The sequence below is a fragment of the Notechis scutatus genome, chromosome 4 (assembly GCF_049901735.1).
Source record: "Notechis scutatus isolate UNSWTSFEM ecotype Mainland chromosome 4, rNotScu1.2, whole genome shotgun sequence".
In the NCBI taxonomy this organism is placed as follows: Eukaryota; Metazoa; Chordata; class Lepidosauria; order Squamata; family Elapidae; genus Notechis; species Notechis scutatus.
Genome location: NC_142012.1, coordinates 38,962,172 through 38,981,912, shown reverse-complemented (window position 1 = coordinate 38,981,912; position 19,741 = coordinate 38,962,172). Strand labels below are relative to the sequence as shown.

The window sequence follows — 19,741 nt, the reverse complement described above, 5'->3', positions numbered from 1 at the left end:
GCCTCTGCCTTGCCAGCTTCCCTTCTCTGTCGTATTCCTTTTCCCTTTTGTTTACTATCATCATATTGGTTTTGCACCTTATTTTTCCCTTTCTTAAATGTTTTTTAGATCTTAAGTCCTTAAGTCCTTTAATTTTCTTCTTTTCTCTTCTTTTCTTTTCTTTCTCTCTTCCTTCTTTCTGGATCAAGTTCTGAGATTCATTAAAAATGGCTCCTTTCTTTCTTTCTTGTTCCTCTGCTGTCTTCATCTGTTGTAATGTTTGTTGATAATTAATAAGCGCCATTTCTAAGAAAAGGAAAGCTTCTTCCACACCATCTTTACCATTTTTTTGCTTGTTCATATTCTTTTCTTAGTTCCTCAACAGAAAGAGCCATTATAAATCTTTTCTTTTCTTTTCCCCTTCTTTCTTCTTACAACAACCAGAATATTCAAAAGAAAATAAAAAAATAAAACAGTCCCAAAGTTATCAGTCAGTCCAAACCAAGGCAGAGTTCTCACTTTCTCCTTCTGGGGTAATATCAATCCAAGAGAAAGAAAGTCCAAATCTGTTTAAAATCTTATTGCAATATATTCTAGTCTTCAAATCCTTAAGGCATCTGCTCCAACAAAGTCTTAGCATACAAATGTTTTCTTTTTAATCCTCTCTCTTCCCACTCATCGCTTAAAACCAATTTTCACCTAAAAGAAATAGGTTTCTTAATATCCAGTTATTTATTCCGTAGGAAAAAGAGGAAAGCTATCCTTTCAGCACCTTCAAACAGCCGCTTTTTCCTCTTCTGGCAGGTATTATTCAGAAAGTCATACTTTTCAGGAATTTTATTAGATATGTCTTAGAGTCCTAGGAGCCAAGAAAAACTTTCTCCTCTCAATCACTTTCTCCACTTCCTCCTGCGCATTCTTACCCGGCTGCCAGCTTCTTTGTGGCGGCCATTACAGACCGCCGCTGCACCGTCCTGGGAAAAGGGAGTTCTGCCGGCCAGGGAGGGAGTCTGCAGCACCCCCAAACCCTTCTCCGGATCCCCCTACCTTCAGCTGCCCCTGCAGGCAGCCTAGCTCCGTACCCGGCTGGGTCGGAGCCCCAAAAACGGCTAGCGCGGCAGGGATCGCGCAGCTTCGCAAATCCTGCCGCTCGCGGCCGACAAACCGGAAGTCTACATAGGCTACTTTCAAGGCACCTCTCTAATCTCCCTCACTTTTAAAAACTTTTCAATTATATTAGTATATCTGCTGTTGTTAAGAGATTGAGGAATTGATAAGGAAATATCTCTGAAAACAACAACCCAAGGAGACATAAATTTCTAATTATTCATATAATGTTAAGATTCTGAATAACTATAAATATTTACCAGATATTAGGAAGAGGAAAGCAGGAGGAAAAGGACACTAAAGAAATTAGATTTATATTTTGAATTTCTACCAAAGAAAAATAGCATTCAATTTATAATGACAAACAGAACAGACTGTCTTCATTATGGTCACTAACTATACAGTTATACAGTAGAATTTACAGAGTACAAATGGAAATCTATCAAAAAAATTAAGTTACATAGGAAGAAACAAGAATCCAGTGAAGCAATAAAATACCACTACTAAACTGCTAAAAGTTTGAATACTTATAACTAATAGCTACATTTTAAGGTATATGCAAGGGCATAAAAATAAAACTACTTCCAGTTACAAAACAAACTGCTGTAACATTTTAAATAAAAATTCCCAAATTAATTTAATTTCAGTCAGGTTGGATTAATAACTGTCTTGTTTTCTCCCTAATAATATAGTTTCTGAAACAGAATTTGCATCTTCAAACTGATTGAGAAGAAAGGAAATTTGTCTTATCTACTAGGGAATTTATTTGACGTAAGTTAAATACACGAAGTGCATTCACAATAAAATCAGCAGCATACCAACCCATGTCCTTTTGTTTAACAGACAAAAATTAGGATTTACATTCCTGTAAAGTTGAAGATAGTATATTACAGCATGCTATGACTGAGATTATTACTGAGATCAGTTGATCCACAAAGGGATACTTATCTGGCAAAGCTTAAGCCTTTATGGGTTTTTATCCAAAACTTCAGAGCTGCCAATAATATTGCTTTAGGCAGAATAAGGAATCAGATGTGGTTAACAGTTAACAGATAATCAGAGTTGGAAGGGATCTTATAGGTCATCTAGTCCAACCCCCTGCCCAAGCCAGAGACCCTACACCATTTCTGACAGATGGGAGTCCAATCTCTTTTTGAAAGTGTCAAGTGATGGCACTCCACCAACTTCCGAGGGCAAGCTGTTCCATTGGTTGATTGTTTTCACTGTCAGAAAGTTTCTCCTTATTTCCAGATTAAATCTCTCCTTGTTCAGTTTCTATCCATTATTCCTTGTCTGGCCTACAGGTACTTTAGAAAATAGCTTGACCCCTTCCTCTCTGTGGCAGCCCCTCAAATATTGGAAGACTGCTATCATGTCTCCCCTGGTCCTCCTCTTCACTAGACTAGCCAAGCCCAGTTCCTGTAACCGTTCTTCATATGCTTCATATGCTTCATATATGCATCTATGATAAAGGTTCTATGATATTTTATACAAACAAGATTATTTAGCTGCCTCCAAAAGTTTATTTAAGGTTCCCCTAAGGAAAAATTTCAGCATTATTTCTCTACAGATCAATAAATATTATCTGCTAAATGACCATTTCTTTAGCTTTGGTAAAAACCAAATAATGCAAGCCTGTAAAAGATAGGGCAGTATTTTGTAATTTTACCTCCGAGGTCTTCTTCCAACTTGAGTAAACACAGTCTAATAATGTCAGTGGAACTAAACTATGATAGAAAATTTTAAGTTAGTAGATGATCCTACTTAACCAAATTAATTCTTCTCTGGAATTGGACCTGCCGCCAATCAAAGGGATACTGATAGATTCCAATGATAGTATCCCAGAATATTTTTAATATGAATTTTATTAAAAATTACAACTGCAAGGATAAAACAAATACCTACTAAAAGAAAAAAATAGAAATATATAAAGAAATGACTTCCCTCTTTATCACAACAAACAATAAACAATTTTAATAACTTATCACCTCTTCTTAAAATATAGCAAATGATCTCCTTCTCACATTCTCTCTCTTATCTATAAACAAATCCTTAAAAGTCTTGTCATTTCATCCATGACATCACAAAGGTTCATTAAGAGTTACTAAAAATAATGTATCTATTTTAACCTTGTTCAGATTTTACTCCTAATAATCTTGATCTTTAGTAATTTCAAATAATGTCCAAGAACTTGATTTATTTTCACTTTTTCTTTCTGTTCTCACAAAATCCTTCAAAACATTTACAAGCCTGTTTTGTAAATCGAATTCAGGAAAATTATTTAGTCATTCTCTTGGTTTATTTATATATCCCTTTTAATTATTAAGACATTAGTGGGGGGAGGTGGTTTGTATATCCAGTGCAACATCTTTTTCCATGTCATTCTTATAGTTTGTCATCTTTAAATCCACTTCCAAATTAGTCTCAATGTTGTCAGATAAAACTTGCTTCTCTTCCATAGGATCCTTTAAAAACAGTCTATCTATTTTGTATTCTGCATTTATAAGTTGTGTTTGAATGTTCTTCTCCTTTAATTATAATCTTTAGTTCTTACTAGTTCTCATTTTTAAAGTCCTCTTTTATATGATTGTTTTAAAGAATTCAAAACAAAAGCGTTTTCCAATGGGAAGGGTTCCAAAATCTTATTTCATTTTTTCTGGATCCTTATTCCATTTATAACTTTCAAAATTCAAAGTTACAATCACCATCTTACTGCTCATCTCCCCCCACCATTTTAAGTTTATTAAACATGTGCTTAAAATTTCTTTCAATATGAATTGAAGTTACTGACCCAGTACTGTAAAACTTGTAAATCCAAAGGTTCCTAATAGTGGAAGAGCAAGTAACAAGCAATTTCTGAAAATGATGAGAAAAGGAAGTATGCAAACTAATACTGGTAAATATAATGCTTATCTGATGATAATGCTTATCATCTGAATTCATAAGTGCAGAAAACAAAAAACATTTGCCTAACTTCTGAAACAGAATATTTGATTGTTTTAATCAAATATATTCTTTACTAAATATATTCATAAACTACTGAAGGCTTATATCTAATGATGTTTAACTCATTGACTCAATGTGTATTTCATTTCTCTGAAAATTGTAGCATGAGTGGATGAAACAATTTTTTAGGGCAATTCTCAAGCTGTTAATAAGAAGCAGGAGATACTGCTTAGGAAAGCAAAGTAACACAGAATTTCAGATCTGGTAAAGATCTTAAGCTGGTATGTTGACAGTTTTTGCAAACAACTTTAAAATCCTGGGAAAGCTTGGGAGCCCTATCCACCCATTTGATTCCTACCAATGTTTTTACATACTGGTAAGGGCAAGCCAACATACTTCCCTCTGTAAAAAGTAGTAGAACATAAGTAATCCTTTAACAAAGTACATAAGTAGATGTCACACCCTTCAAAGCATACTGAAAGAACAGTTCTACCGTACCAGTTATAGTAAACACCCTATTAATACATATTGGGGAGCCTTGGTGTCTGAACAAATTTACAGAACAGGAAGGAACAGGATTTATTCCACCTCAAGCTCATTCCAAAATATGGAATTTATGACTAGGAAGAACGAGTTGTTCTGACTGTATCTTCCTTCATTTTTGTTTCCCTTTAAGCATTTGATCTATCCCAAGAAGAATACATAAATAGAAGCAATATACTGTATTCCAAATTTCTTCTTACTTTTATTTTCCCATTGAATGACATGGGAAAAATGCATTTTCTCAGAACACAGTAGCTCTATGATGAATCCAATCTTTCTGTTAAAAGAATCCAGAGGGCATAGTCCCTAATTGCAAAGTTAATGTAGAAAGGTGAACTCAGACTGGTGGATGATGGTGGATCAAGATGCTTCTCATGTTCTGGTTATAATAAGGATTACAGAATATAGTCAGGCCTTCATTTACAAGCACAATTAGCCCATAATTTTGGTGGTGTGTTGTTGCAGTCATAAATTAAGTCATCATATGACCAGACTTGATTTTACGATTAATTTTATGATAACTGTTTAGTGAAATATATAGTAGTAAGTCTGAATCCAGCATATCCAATTTATGTCTACCATTTTTGTTCTGGAAAACAGCAAAGAATCTCACAAAAGACAATCATCCAACTGTTGTTGTTACCTGTCATAAATGCAAGCTAATTGCCAAGCACCTGAAATGCAATTATGCAACCATGGGGGTAGTGAGGCAGTTGTAAACAGGATGGGTCATAAATAACTGTTTTTGAGTCCATTGTAAGTTTGAAGGGACATTAAACGACTGGTTGTACATTAAGAATTACCTGTAGTTAGATTAATAGGGAGAATTTCAACAATCAAGATGAATATATTACCCAGAATCTTATATTTGTTTCAAACAATCCCAATTAGGCTTGGAAAAGACTATTTTGAAGATTTAAATAAAATTGTGTTGAAATATATATGGCAAGGTAAGAAAGCGAGAATAAAGTTAAAACTTTTGCAAGACGCTAGAATTAGAGGAGGATTTGGTTTGCCTAATTGGGAGCTGTATTACCAAGCTACAAATTTGATGTGGGTGAAGGAATGGATAACATTAAGAAATACTAGATTGTTGACATTAGAAGGACATGATTTGTTGTTGGGGTGGCACGCTTTTTTATGGTACAAGGGAACTAAAATACAGGGATATTTTAGAAGACTCCATATACGGGAGTCTTTGTGGTTAAATTGGGAGAAGATTAAAAGACAATGTTATTTGAAAATTCCAGTCTGGTTATCGACTATAGAAGCATTTTCTTATCCTATAATATATAAGAAGGAACAAACAGTTATATATGGGGAAATATTGAATGAAAAGGGTGAACTTAAATCGATGCAAAATCTAGAGGAACAAGGTATAAAGATGAATTGGTTTTCATATGCGCAAATACACTCAAGGTATGATAAAGATTTCAAAACAGAAGGATTTTATGACAAATTGACTGACTTAGATAAGATTTTGACAGGTACTGACGAAAAGGTGATTAAAAAACTACGGATATTTATTAGAAATTAAACTAGAAGAAGAACAAGTTAAAGAAACTATGATTGCTTGGGGGAAGAATTTTGGATATGGGATTGATTTAGAGAAATGGCAAAAATTGCGGTCTCAAAATTATAAAATGACAATGTCAACAGCATATAAAGAAAATTTGTATAAGATGTTTTACAGGTGGCATTTCCCCCCGAAAAGAATAGCAAGAATGTTCAAGAACAAATCCGAAAAATGTTGGAAATATCATCAGATACCTGGCTCATATTACCATATATGGTGGACTTGTGCGGATGCTAGAAAATACTGGACTAAAATCCACATGTGGTTGGAAAAAATGACAAAAAAACATATAGATTTGAAACCAGAGATATTTTTATTAGGAATTTTACCTGATACATATAGCAAAGATTTGAAATACCTGATTGTAAATGTATTAACAGAGGCTAGGATTGTATTTGCTAAAAACTGGAAAAATGAGAAAATACCATCGCAGGAGGAAATCATTAAGAAAATATTGGAATGTGCTGAAATGAGTAGATTGACATTTGAAATTAGAGAGCAAGAGGATAAACAGTTTTATAAAATTTGGTACCTTTTCTATCAATGGTTAGATAATAAAATACAATAATGAAATATGTAGAATCTTAGGAAATAATAAATATATAAACATGTATTTTTTTTTCTTTTTTACTATATCTATAAAAAATTTTTAGGATAGATTTGGGAGGATTATATGAATTGTTATAAAATAATACTAAGTAAATTATAGTTATCTCGCAAAATATGAATGAATAAAGTTATTGTCAATGATTGATTAATAATATTAGGATATTTAAATTCTGATTGAGAATATGAGTTATTATGCAATGTAACTGTAATTGATGACTATGAAATGGATGCACAAAAAATTTGTAAACCAACCAGCACACTGCTTGTATACTCATGGAAGAAAGGTTGATGTTTTTATGTTTTGTTTGTTTATGTTTGTCTTTAAAAATTAATAAAAAAAGAATTACCTGTAGTTAGAATAGGTATAAATGTTCCAGCTCATTAGCGTGATGCAGGCAGCAGAACTCTCCAGCCAATTGGTGCCTCACCACAGCCATTACATTTGGAAAAAAGTATTTCCAGTGAAGTCCAGCATAAAAGTGGTCTATATTGAGATTTTGGTGGGGATTGCAACCAACAAGGGAAGAATTAAACTTCCCTCCTCAATGCCATACTACAAAGTACACTGGCACATTTTATTGTCAGGAATTGTTAGGCTTATGTATGAATCCCTTGATAGAAAGTAGGATGAAATCACATCATCTTCTGGGAATAATTATGTTTGTAGTTCAACCTTAGTAGCTGATAACATAAAGGTTTAGTTGGAGTCTACTGCAGGGGTGGGCAATTCATTTTCCCAAGGGGCCACATGATAAATTGTGACTGTTGTGGAGGAAATGCTTATATACCTGCCCTTAGCTGCTAGATTAAGCTTCTGTAGTTTCTGTCATCTCCTTCTCTAATATATGCAACCTTTTATTCCTTATCCCCAGTCATTTTTCAAAGTTAGATCTCAATGCAGGAAGATGGCAATGGATACTGCCAACATCTCCTGCTCCTTTGAGCTACCAATTATGGCACCAAGTACACTCAAAACTACATACCATACATATTGGCTATACCCAGTGGTGGGATTCAATTTTTTTTGCTACCGGTTCTGTGGGCATGGCTTGGTGGGCGTGGCAGGGGAAGGATACTGTAAAATCTCCAGTCAAAGGTGATATTTGCCGGTTCTCCGAACTACTCAAAATTTCCACTACCGGTTCTTCAGAACTGGTCAGAACCTGCTAAATACCACCTCTGGCTATGCCTGATGCACATGAAAAAAACATGAAAGAAGTGTTTTTAGTATAGTATATCCCTTATACACACCACACCCATAGAGACGACATCTTTACCTCACCTGATTGCGTCTGTTTTCAAGAAGGGAAGTCTCATAGAGCTGAGCATTGTGAAGAACAATTCCACAAAATGCCAAGTAAGCAGCAAAATCCTGTAAATTGGACATCAAAAGTTATAAAACTAAAGATTATCAGATTTGGAGTCCCAAACTTCTAACAGTCTGATTTGTATTTGGAAATGCGCCTTTATTTAATTATGCATGAGCATTTACAAGCTTTTTATTTCCAATTCCTAAGCACTTTATTTTAAGTGCTGTTTATATGTCTTAAAATACCAATATTACATGCAACTAGATTCTAGTGTAAAGAGTTGTGGTGATTTTGCAAACACAAAAACAGATGCAGACAATGTTCAGTCTTGTGTGAAATATTAAATGTAGGCCTCCATTTTTAAAAGTAAGAACTGAATCTTGTTGAGATCATGAGCCATTTTTGTTCACGTTTTAATTCTGATGTCCTACAAACACTCATCACAAATTCTATTTAGAAAGGATGAATGAATTCCTACCAGAATTGTCTGGACTTTAGATGGCATGGTAACATTTATTACTAAAAATTAAATTGTAAAATATACCTTCTCATCTTGCTCAGTGAATGTTGCTCCACCACCAGATTTTTTGTTGATTGCTTGTGCCACACCAACCACCTGATTAAAAATCAATATAGGAATATAGTTCATTCAAACAGGTTTCAGATGAAAAACATAAGGAAATTAATAGTCACCTGAGATGTCCAAGACTTAAGTATGAAATTTTAAAAAAAATCCTCTATGAAACAGTAATATCCTTACTTTTAAAACTTATAGCGACTCTCTTATCCACATATATTTAAGAATAAACATTTCTAAACTCCCTATTGCTTACTTTTCAGAAACCCTGTGAATCCCTGGGGCCAATCTAGTCTTATTTCAGGGTAAATTCTATGATCTTGGTTTGCCATGAGTTCTTCCAAAAGCATCTTATTCTGCTTTGAATAGATTGGAACCAAATGAAACAATTTAAATGATTTAAGAGTAGTTGTATACCTTAAGACAAATGTTGAGGCACTTACAGAAATATGAGCTATTCAAAATAGGGAGCCATGATCAATCTTCTTTGGCTTCAGAGTACATTGATAGTAACACATATAATTCATTGCTTTTCAAATTTAATATCCTAAGCCTTCCCTATCAAATTCTAACCAATATTTGTTTCTTGCAGTGGAATGAGTTCATGATAGTATTACAATAAATTTGTTGGAGTTACATTTAAAAATATGAATATAAATCCTTGCTGAAAATTTTGTATAGACATGTTGTTACCTTTCAAAGTTCAGTAAAATATACTCCACTTTAGAAATGTCATGCTATAGTATAACCTAAACAGACAATACATTTTATTTTTTTCAAATTTATCTTATTTTATTCCCAATTTTATGTAGATATACAACATCTGAAAATTGATGTAATGCTACCCCATTTTTTCTTTACCCTTCTGGCTATTTTTTTTTTTTTTTTTTGGAATAGCATCAATTTGATGTTCTTTCAGATTTTATATTCCTACATCATTTATAGGTCTTATGGGAGATTTAGCGCCCCTAAATGAACTGCCAGGTTATATCCCTATGTATCTTTAGCCACATGATCCATCATGAAAGTAGCCAAGAAAGGAAAAGGAAATCAAGGCTTATAGTTTTCAACAATTGTCATGTATCTTCTATCTCAGGTTTTCTAACTGTTACCCTCCAGTTTGGTTGGACTTCATATGCCATTGTAGAAATCAAAATACGATCACATATGGAAGATACCAGAATGTATGACTATTAACCAAACCAACAAGATGTTGTGATACGCATATTTGCATTTAACATGCATTTTATAAAGAAAAATAGAAATTATTTGGGGCTGGGGTAATAGATCAAAAATGGAAATTTAACCATTTTGCTATGTCACATTGAAAATCCTCATTTTATACATTTTATTTGTATTATAGGAAAGTCCATGTTGAAAAAGAGAAATTTTTATCATCAGAGCAGAAAATAATTCAATTTTTCTCCTGTTGTAAGCCTAATAATGATCCCAATTCTCCTGCTGCTATTTGCTCAATAAAAATGTGCACATAAGTGGAGTTTACTTAAATTACATCTCATTTAGCCCTGTGATTATTCCCAATGATAGATACCGACAAAAGCTATGTCAGACAGATTCTAAAACTTTATTTAGAATTTAGTTCCCCAGGCTAAGCCCGGCCAGACCATTAGTCAGTTCTTCTTGGGACATAATATGGCTTTTGATGTTACAAAAGGCATCTGTATAAATAAGAAAAAATGCTTCTAAATGTTCCCATTGTACCACAAAGCTTTATATGGCTGCACAACAGTGCTCAAAAAATAACTCTATTAATACTCTCATGAAGTGAAGAAAAAACTCATTGAAAAGTGGAAGGCTACTTTCTGAAGCTGTACTATGTTGACAAAATTACCTTACTTTGCAAACAACAAAGTAAGTAGTAAATAATCACAGACACCTGTCTGACACACACTTGTCTTTATTTCCCCCAGCAAGCGTTACCCACATTGTGGCTAGCAGTTAGCTGTGTTACCTGGTCATCTTTCAATATAATTATTAGTGTGATTTGTTAAGAATGTACCATCATTTTTTTCTAAAATATACACTCAAAACAAACAGCATATTAAAATATTACGCTCATCATATAATCTGTAGAGCAGTTCATGGAATTAGGAAATCACTTCATGTTACATCTATATTACTGGTAGTCCTCGAGTTATGACCACAACTGAGCCCAACATTTATGTTGCTAAGTGAAACATTTGTTAAGTGATTTTTTTAAAAAAAACAAAACAATTTTTCTTGCCACAGTTGTTAAGTGAATCCTTGCATTTGTTAATTTGGAACTCAGTCGTTAAGTGAATCTGGCTTCCCCATTGACTTTGCTTGTTAGAAGGTCACAAAAGGGGATCACATGACCTTGGGACACTGCAATGAGCCAGTTTCCAAGCATGTGGATTTTGATCACATGATGTTCTGACCCACGCCCTTTTCCGATAAATCAAACACAATCCAAAAGGAACAAAAATCTTGTAATGTTTTTACAAAATAATTAGCTGTGATAAGCACAAGTGTTACCAAACTGTGTGAGGCTTGCCAAAAGATAACAGACAAGAAATAATTTACAAGATAAAAATGTTCAAATACAAACTCAGAATACTGGAATGTCCACGAGGCTGTAGTTTCAAAATGTCTTTGCTTCCTGCAAAGAACGCCTGATTCACAGCTGGCTTTTATCTTCTTGGAGGGGCCATTACCTTGCAGCCTCACTCCCGAGTCCCCCGTGCTGTTGTAACTGCTCTTTCCTCCAACCAATCCTGCGCACATGCGCACTTGGCACAGGCTCCTCAGAAACCTCCTTATCACTACTGCCAGCCCCCACAATCTCTGAAGGCAGCAGTCCACTCCCGAATGGTCTTGGCCCCTCATCTGAGTCCTCGTTCTCCTCAACCGTCTGCACCTACTGTCGGCTAACCACAACACATGAACATTAGGATGCTGCAATAGTTGTAAATGTGAAAAACTTTCAAAAGTCCCTTTTTCAGTGCGGTTGTAACTTTGAATGGTCACTAAATGCACTGTTGTTAAGTTGAGGACTATCTGAACATCCGCTGTCCTCCATGCTAGAACTAGTTTAATTTAAAAGATAGTTCCAACTTTTGAACAAATGTGGACCATAATTGAAGTACTTTTATTTGTTTGTCTGAATTAAAAGTATTTTATATATATATATATACACAGCAAAATTCAAAAGGCTTTATACGAAACCTGTCAGTATTACGAACAATATCTTTCTGAATTACTTACAGGTAGTCTTCGACGTATGATCACAATTGATCCCCAAATTTCCATTGCTACACCAGATAGTCATTAGGCAAGTTTAACGATCTTCCTTGCCACAATTGATACATGAATTGCTGCAGTTGTTAAGTTAGTAACACAATTGTTAAGTGAATCTGGCTTCCCCATTGACTTTGCATGGCAGAAGGTTGCAAAAGTGACCACATGACTCCAGGACATTCCGACTGTCATAAATACACGCCAGTGGCCAAGGGTCCAAACCAGTGGTGGGATTCAATTTTTTTTACTATCGTTCTGTGGGCGTGGCTTGGTGGGCGTTGCAGGGGAAGGATACTATAAAATCTCCAGTCAGAGGTCTCCATTTGCCGGTTCTCTGAACTACCCAAAATTTCCGCTACCAGGTCTCCAGAACTGGTCAGAACCTGCTGAATACTACCTCTGGGTACAGAGTTCACTTTGGCAGGTCTTTGGTGCTCTCTGAGCTTGGTTGTTTTTCTTGTGTTCAATTCATTACCCAAACTAGGTAACATCATCAGTGCTAATAAGCAAGAAAACAACCAAGCTCAGAGGCCACTAAAGACCCCTCATATCAACCCTGAGCAACCCTGCTTATTGTCTGAAGGTCCCAAAGAAAAGAAGTTTTCTGCTTATCAAGAATCTCTCCTCTGTATTCTTGACAAATAGAAACTAAACTGCAGATAATGTTTCAAATGGTAGGTTTCCAAATTGAGATCCAGGGACCATCATTCCATCAGTGGCTCACACAATCTATTCAAGTGATCAGTAAAAAAAAAGCTGCAGAGTAAGCTAGAATAACTGCAGTTAATTTGCATAATACACTGCTCATCCACTTTATTAATCTCCCATTCTCAGTTAAAGCTTATTTTTTTGACAGTGTGGTCTTAAATTCCCTATTTCTTCCTCTGGTCCGAACTTTGATCATGTGACCATGGGGATACTGCAATGATTGTTAAATGTGAAAAATGGCCATAAGTCTTTTTTTTTCAGTGCCAGTGTAACTTCCAACTGTCACTAAATGAATGGTTGTAAATTGAGGACTACCTGTATTAAAAAGGAAATTACATTCAGCATTTTTTGGTTTCCCTGGCAGATGTGTGGCTTCCCTTTGTTTTTTTAATGTTTCTAGGCAGCTGTATAATTTCAAATAGCTTGAAATGTCTCACATTTTTGTGTACATTAACAACTCTTTCAGGTTTTATGTTTATTTTAAAACATAAAACATATGTTAAAATAAATAACATATTTTAAAATAAAATTATCTGTCTTGTGAGCACAAATTGGAAGCCATACAAGGATACATTTATAGAATGTATATTGTTGCTCCTGTTGTGTCAAATGAGTTTTCCCAACAGAAATAGCTCTGCACCTGTAATCAGCCTAACCCCAATTATTTTTGACTTTCCTCTTTCCTTTGCAAAACAAAAAGTTACTTTTCAAAGGAGAGCAAAGGGGAGGAGGGAAGGAGAGGTGGGGGGGAGGCACATTTTTCATTCAGTCATAAAGTTACCAAAGATGCAGAGTTTTTGCAACATTATCCAGTCTTTCTATTCATATTTAGATTGATTTGCCAACTCGATGTTCGAGAAAACTATTCCTAAAAGTAATAAAACCTATTCAATATTGAGAGGTTGGGAGCTAACATTGAAAGCAAATTTGTCACCAGATTATTCTGTTGATTCAAAAAAAATATTATTCATATGTAATGCTCTAAGCATGCTAGGTCCTCCCAAAGTCCTCCTAAATGTGTCCCAAAACCTAGAGGCATTTGTCCTCTTTTCTGAAAATCAGAGCAGCCAAATAGTATCTAGATAGTGTTTCTCAATCTTAGCAAGTTTAAGAATTTCAGCTTCCAGAATGTCCCAACCAGCATTCTGGGAGCTGCCAAGGTTGAGAAGCTCTGATTCAGAGATAATTTCTTCTGCAATATCCAGCATTGAGTGACTGCTGATATAGTGCAAGCAGGTACCTGTTAGATGTATTTAATTCCCATAATTCACAGCAGACATGAATTTACTCTTTTACACCTCAAGTGGAGGGCAAATTATATATGTCATGCTTACAGTATTTGCCATGGGCCTTTATTATACTTTAATTAAACCCATATATGAATCTAAGAATCAACTTGACTTTTAAAAATGGAAGAATATATATATATGTGTGTGTGTGTATGTATCTGTGTACATATATATATGTATGTATGTATGTATATGTATAAATGAATGAAATGGTTGTTTTATTGCAGAATTCCACACTTTTACTACTGAAAAACATGATATAAGTTGAAAAAAGTCCATCTATTATAGTTAGTGGTATTTTATGATCATCATTAGTCATTCTGTCATGCATTCTACTAATACCTAACTTGACAGTTCTGGAGTATTTGATATACCCTAAAATAGCACATATAGCCTTCTAAAATAAAAATTAAACAGATTACAAAATTTTAAATGATTAAACAAGATCACTACATTTCACAAGATTTTGATGCTAGCCTGAAAAATGGTCAAATCTCAAATACTCAGAAGAGTGAAGGTGTTTTAAAATTTAGGAGATATTTAGGCCATTGTGTAAGACTATGATTGTAGTAGGGTTCTTTAAAAGATTGTCAACCTCTAACTTAGAGAAGTTGGATCACCAGATATTTGGGAAAATCCTTTTTCTGTAATAGCACACTTCTGAGAAACACAGGCATCTGTTCCTGATTAAAATGAACTATGTATCATGACATCATATACATTGATTTGAAATAGGTACAGTATGCATCACAATGTCCCTACTATGCTCAGGTCTGAATGGGAAATTAAGACTACTTTTTAGTATTGGGGTTTTAATGGTATATTTTGTTTCCATCTACCTTAAAAAATGTTTTTCTCATGACTACCTTCTCATGACTACCTTGTTTTTAATGGTAAATTTTAATTTATATTTGTGGTATATATAGCCATTGTTAGCTGCTAAGGATACAATTTAAAATTGTTTCCATCTACCTTAAAAAATTGTTTTCCTCATGACTACCTTGTTTTTATGGTAAATTTTAATTTATATTTTTGGTATATATAGCTGTTGTTGACTGCTAAGGATACAATTTAAAACTAATTTTAAAAATTTGTATGTTGAAATGTGAAGATATGAGCAATTTTCCATGTTCCTCATATAGAGTATTAATGGCTAGAACCCCAATCCCAATAACAGAGATGTTTAACCACAACTGGGGGAGGGAAGGAATTGTTTATTGTTGCTCATGAGTTGAGCTCCTAGGAAGCCACAAAAATATATACAATAAATACAGTTATAATTCAGTCTAGTGACTTAGCAAATTAGCAGCAAGTTCTTGCCCAGAGTTCATCCGAAATAGAATTATTTGTGGCCACTGAAGTTTGGAAGGGAAACAGGAAACAAGGCTTCTATGATTAACGTAGACCTCAATAGAACATCTTTTGCTAGGCACACATATGGAAAAATGTGTTCATCTATCAAGCACCAAAGCTCCAATAGCCAAGTTGTAAAAATGAAAAAAAAAAAAACATTTTCAATATCTTGGTGGTTAAATGATGATTTACACCAATCTTCCTTGTTCTGTGGAGTTGGCATTAAAATCATTTTAAATAAAACTCTTATTCTAATATCTATTGCATAAAACCCAAACTCTAGTCTTTCATGGTTAATGATAAACTCCTTTGGGCTTTTCAAAAAGTCGTGCTGTTTAATGAATATATTCAAATGAAATAAAACCAACACTGGGTGATGATTCTGCTAAAAAAATGTGCATGAAAAATGTTGCACATTGCTGAGTTGCTCCCAAACTCCCTAACAGGATTTGCCTAAAGCATTTCAATATAAATAAAGTTTATTTTACATTATATCTCAAAGAACATACAGTTCAGATCACTATGTGTCGAATTCTTTTTTATCTCCATAATATAGGCACCACACAGAATAGATAACCCTACATTTCAAAAAAGAAATCATCCCCCAGCTTTTCATCAAACGTTTGTTATTATAGCTTGCTAAATGCATTGCAATTTCTTCCATTTTCTCCAATGCAAATCTTACATCAAGCAAATCAATCTTCCAAATGTTGCACCCACAGCTGTTACTAATAGACTAGCCTTTATGTAGCTTTTTCCAAAGGATCTAGTTGCATACTTTTTTTTTTCAAATGTTGGGGTGATACCTGGGCAGTTTGCAAACAGCAAAGATTAGTCCAGAAACTGATTCTTGATAAGTGCAATGATTACATTACTGTTAAGAGCAAAGGAGTTGACTCTTTCATCAACTTCACCAAGAATATCTTGAATCCATAGTTGTCATTAGAAATGTAGAAAGCAATGACATGAAAATGATGATGGGCAAAATGCAGTGTGAAATCACAACACCAACCTAGTTTTTTGTATGTATTTGCGTCTTAATGTCAGGCACAAGTACATAACTTTATAGACTTGCGCTGTGGTATCACAATGTATGTTTCATTGCTTCCCCACTCCCGAACTGCCTTGCCAAGAATTAGAAAAATGAAAGGAGAGATTCAATTGAATTGAAGAGTGCAAGTACCTACAACTGAAGCAACTTTCTAACTTCCCCAGTGTGTTTGGTAAACATCTACCAGTGCACAGCTAACTAGCAGCTGTTGGCTCACAACACAGTATTTTTCATTTTTATTCGCTCTAAACCACAGAAACCTGAAGCCTTTCAATTGTATCACTGGCTGTCTCTAAAGAATCCAAAAAAAGAACACTATTCCTCTCTATAAAGAGCTCCTACCATGAAAGGGAAACTTGTGGTTGTTAAAGAGCTGTGAGGAAACAGTAAAAAAAAGTGGGGGAGGATGATGATGTACCGGATGTTAATTTAGACTAAAAACCCATTCAGAGGAGAATAATTACCATCAGGGTGTAAAATTCAAGCGCAGATACTTGGATTTGTTATAAGATGGCTGGTGGCAAAATGAAGATGATCTTGAGTATATTCTCGCATGATTGTTGCTAGCATTATTCTACTTTAAAGGATTTATTGATTATCTGTTGTGAAAATAACCAATGTTATTTGTCAAGATATAATCCAGGTTTCCAAATTCATGGTAAGCTTTAAACATGGCTTAGTCTGAGAAAGGCATCCAGATTCTCTTCAGATTCCAATGTAAAATCTCATTACAACTTCATTTGATTGTTTGGATTTTTTTCAGAAAATCTGGATTTTATGAGATAGGTCATATTTATAATCACTTTGCAAGAAACTGTTATAATAGCCAATCTCAGTAAACATGGTTTTATTTATTTGTTTGTTATTTTCATTTATTTATTTGATTTCTGATTTAACCTTCCTGTGGAGTTGTTTTCTTGATTTAATCTACCTAGTGAGGCTGACACATAAGAGAATAGAACAGAGTAGTGAGAAAATACTTACAGTGAAGAAGCAGGATTAAAATTATGCTGATCTATGACTGTAATAAAGATTTATTTGATCTGAAGCATAACCTTAATGGAGCAAACAGGAGGAGGATTTCTGTAGCTACGGCAGCCAAATTGCAACCTTTTATTATACTGTGTTTGCCCGCCCATGATCAAAATTGTTTAAGATACCTATTACCATCATGTTATTTACCAGGCCTAGAATTGTTACTATATTTTAGTGACTCTTTGTTATATATTTAATCTATTACATCCCAAGAGTTTTCTAAAATGATTCTAAAGTAGAAGAGTGGGCAAGAGACAAGACTGCTAAAGGCAAAGCACAAGTTTGAATTTTTATAATCTTTTTTATTTCTCACCCATTTTATTTTTTTCTTCTACAGTTTAATACTAAGCTACTATTTTGTTACCAAGGCAATGTCATTGCATGACCCATGTAATTATTTAAATTTATTTCAATATTGTTATTATATGGGATCTCTCCCTCATTTTTCCCAAATGCAATACAAGGGGAGTCAGGAAATAAATCTAGATTTGCATTAGGGTAATATTAAATAGTGTTCTTTTCCTTTCATCTCACACTCATCATTGTCATTTCTGTTTATATTCCATATTTTTACTTAGCAGGCCCTGCTAATAGAGTTGTAACAAGCTGTTTTTCTGAAAATAGCTTAATTTTGTCTTTACTTAATATTAAATGTGGTTAGGGAATCCAAGAAATGTCTTCATCTGGTCTGCTTTGAAAAATCCTTTTTTACTTTCCTGATGGCAATGTCCACCAAGCTATGATGACTGTTTTCTTTCTTTTTCTCTTAAGTGAAGTATTTATCACTTTTTCCCTCCAGAAGTTTCATTTGCATCAAAAAGGAAGCTTTTCATTGTGTATCATACGCTACACGGAGTAATGCCACTTATTTTTTTGCTTAAAATAAGGAAATTGATTTTTTAGCCCCCTCCCAAAAAACAACTAAAAACCCATACTATTTTTCTCTGTTCCTCCACAGACCAGAGATATTTCTTTAGCATTGATAGATGCATTCAACATTTTATTTTATTTGGATGTTTCATCTGCATTCTTGTACATACAGATCTCAGCTTTCATTCTTTGAAAAAAATACTTCTAATTCCAGAGGGACCATCTGTCCTTTTTTTTACCCTATGTTATTACTGAGCTAGCATGTCTGTTTTTTATTTTGTTACTTCCTGAGATGATTCAATAAAGACAACTTAGGGAAAAACTTTGCTAAATTCAAGAATGCCTTCATTGGACGGAAATACATCTTTCTCTCTTTTAAAATAAAATTTGCATTCAATCTTAAATCATACGTTTTTTACAGCTGTATTGCTGCTATGGCCCGGTTGGAGATTAAACTTGAAAACATTGTTCAAACTGGTTAGGTGTTTATTAATTTACGCTAAGCAGCATTTAGGAACTGCAATAATATACTGTATAACAAAGTGCTATGCTGGACATCACATTTTTAGGTTTATTTTATGCATTATTATGCCTAATAAGGAGGATAAAAGCTTAATGCAGATAGAACCAGATTTATTTGATATTCCATTTTTATTCGTGTTCCTTCAAAGTATGTACCATTCCCCTTGTTTTTTTCTCTTCACCAAAAAACGAAATATAGCCACTTTTGTCTGTTTTTAAAACACATAGTTCTCCATATGCAACAAGGTTATTGTCTTCAGCACTTTTTATGACCAAATGCACAGCACATGTTGGCACTACATCCACCCAGATGGCCAAGCCACTGAGCCATCACTTGTTAGGGAGTTAGATGTGACAGTGAAAGGAGTATCTTTGGATGGCACTGGTGATAGCCTGCAGAGAAGCAACTCCCTTTAATTCTTCATAATACTGAACATTTTCTAGGTTTTTTGTTTCTGGTGTGACGAAGACAATGAACTAGAGTTTCTTATATGATTGTGGAAGTAGCAGAAAAGATAGCTAAAGTGTATTATAATTTAGTGGCTGGTTCAGGAATCATGCCTCATTCCAGAAATATGTCAGTTAGTTATTATGGGTAGAATGATGAAAACCTTCTGGTAAGAGAGTTGAAAGGCCAGAGGGAAAGAAAAAGCTTTCTCTACTAAACTTTCCAAAATGCTTCCTTTTAAAAATATACAAAAGGGAATGTACTCTTCTTATGCTTAAGAAGGCAAATGATCTGACTGTTAAGAACTATATCAAACTGAGTAATTATTTAAACAATTCAGTTATTTCACTCTAAAAAGATCATCAGTTTCTCCACCAATTAAAAAGACGATTGACTAGATATCTGCTATTAATCAGGTTCCCCTACATGGTATGGTTCAAATATATTAGACTTTGATCGCTTTGGGATTATTGGAAAGGAAAGAAAAAAATGCCATACACCAAAGACAAGTGTCAGAATTTTAAGCTATCATAAAATTT

At 34.2% G+C, this 19,741-nt stretch overlaps 1 protein-coding gene across 9 annotated transcripts in view; it reads right to left on the bottom strand.

The window, feature by feature from the left end:
- The window catches only part of PDE5A (phosphodiesterase 5A), a 98,931-nt gene that overhangs the window by 37,678 nt on the left and 41,512 nt on the right, over nucleotides 1-19,741 (bottom strand). For all 9 annotated transcript variants that reach the window (XM_087963188.1, XM_026667073.2, XM_087963186.1 and 6 more), the window contains exons 4-5: nucleotides 8,615-8,686; nucleotides 8,043-8,132 (exon numbers count right to left, since the gene is read on the bottom strand). In XM_087963188.1, coding sequence (XP_087819314.1) covers nucleotides 8,043-8,132; nucleotides 8,615-8,686 — 162 coding nt within the window. The remainder of the gene's footprint in view (nucleotides 1-8,042; nucleotides 8,133-8,614; nucleotides 8,687-19,741) is intronic.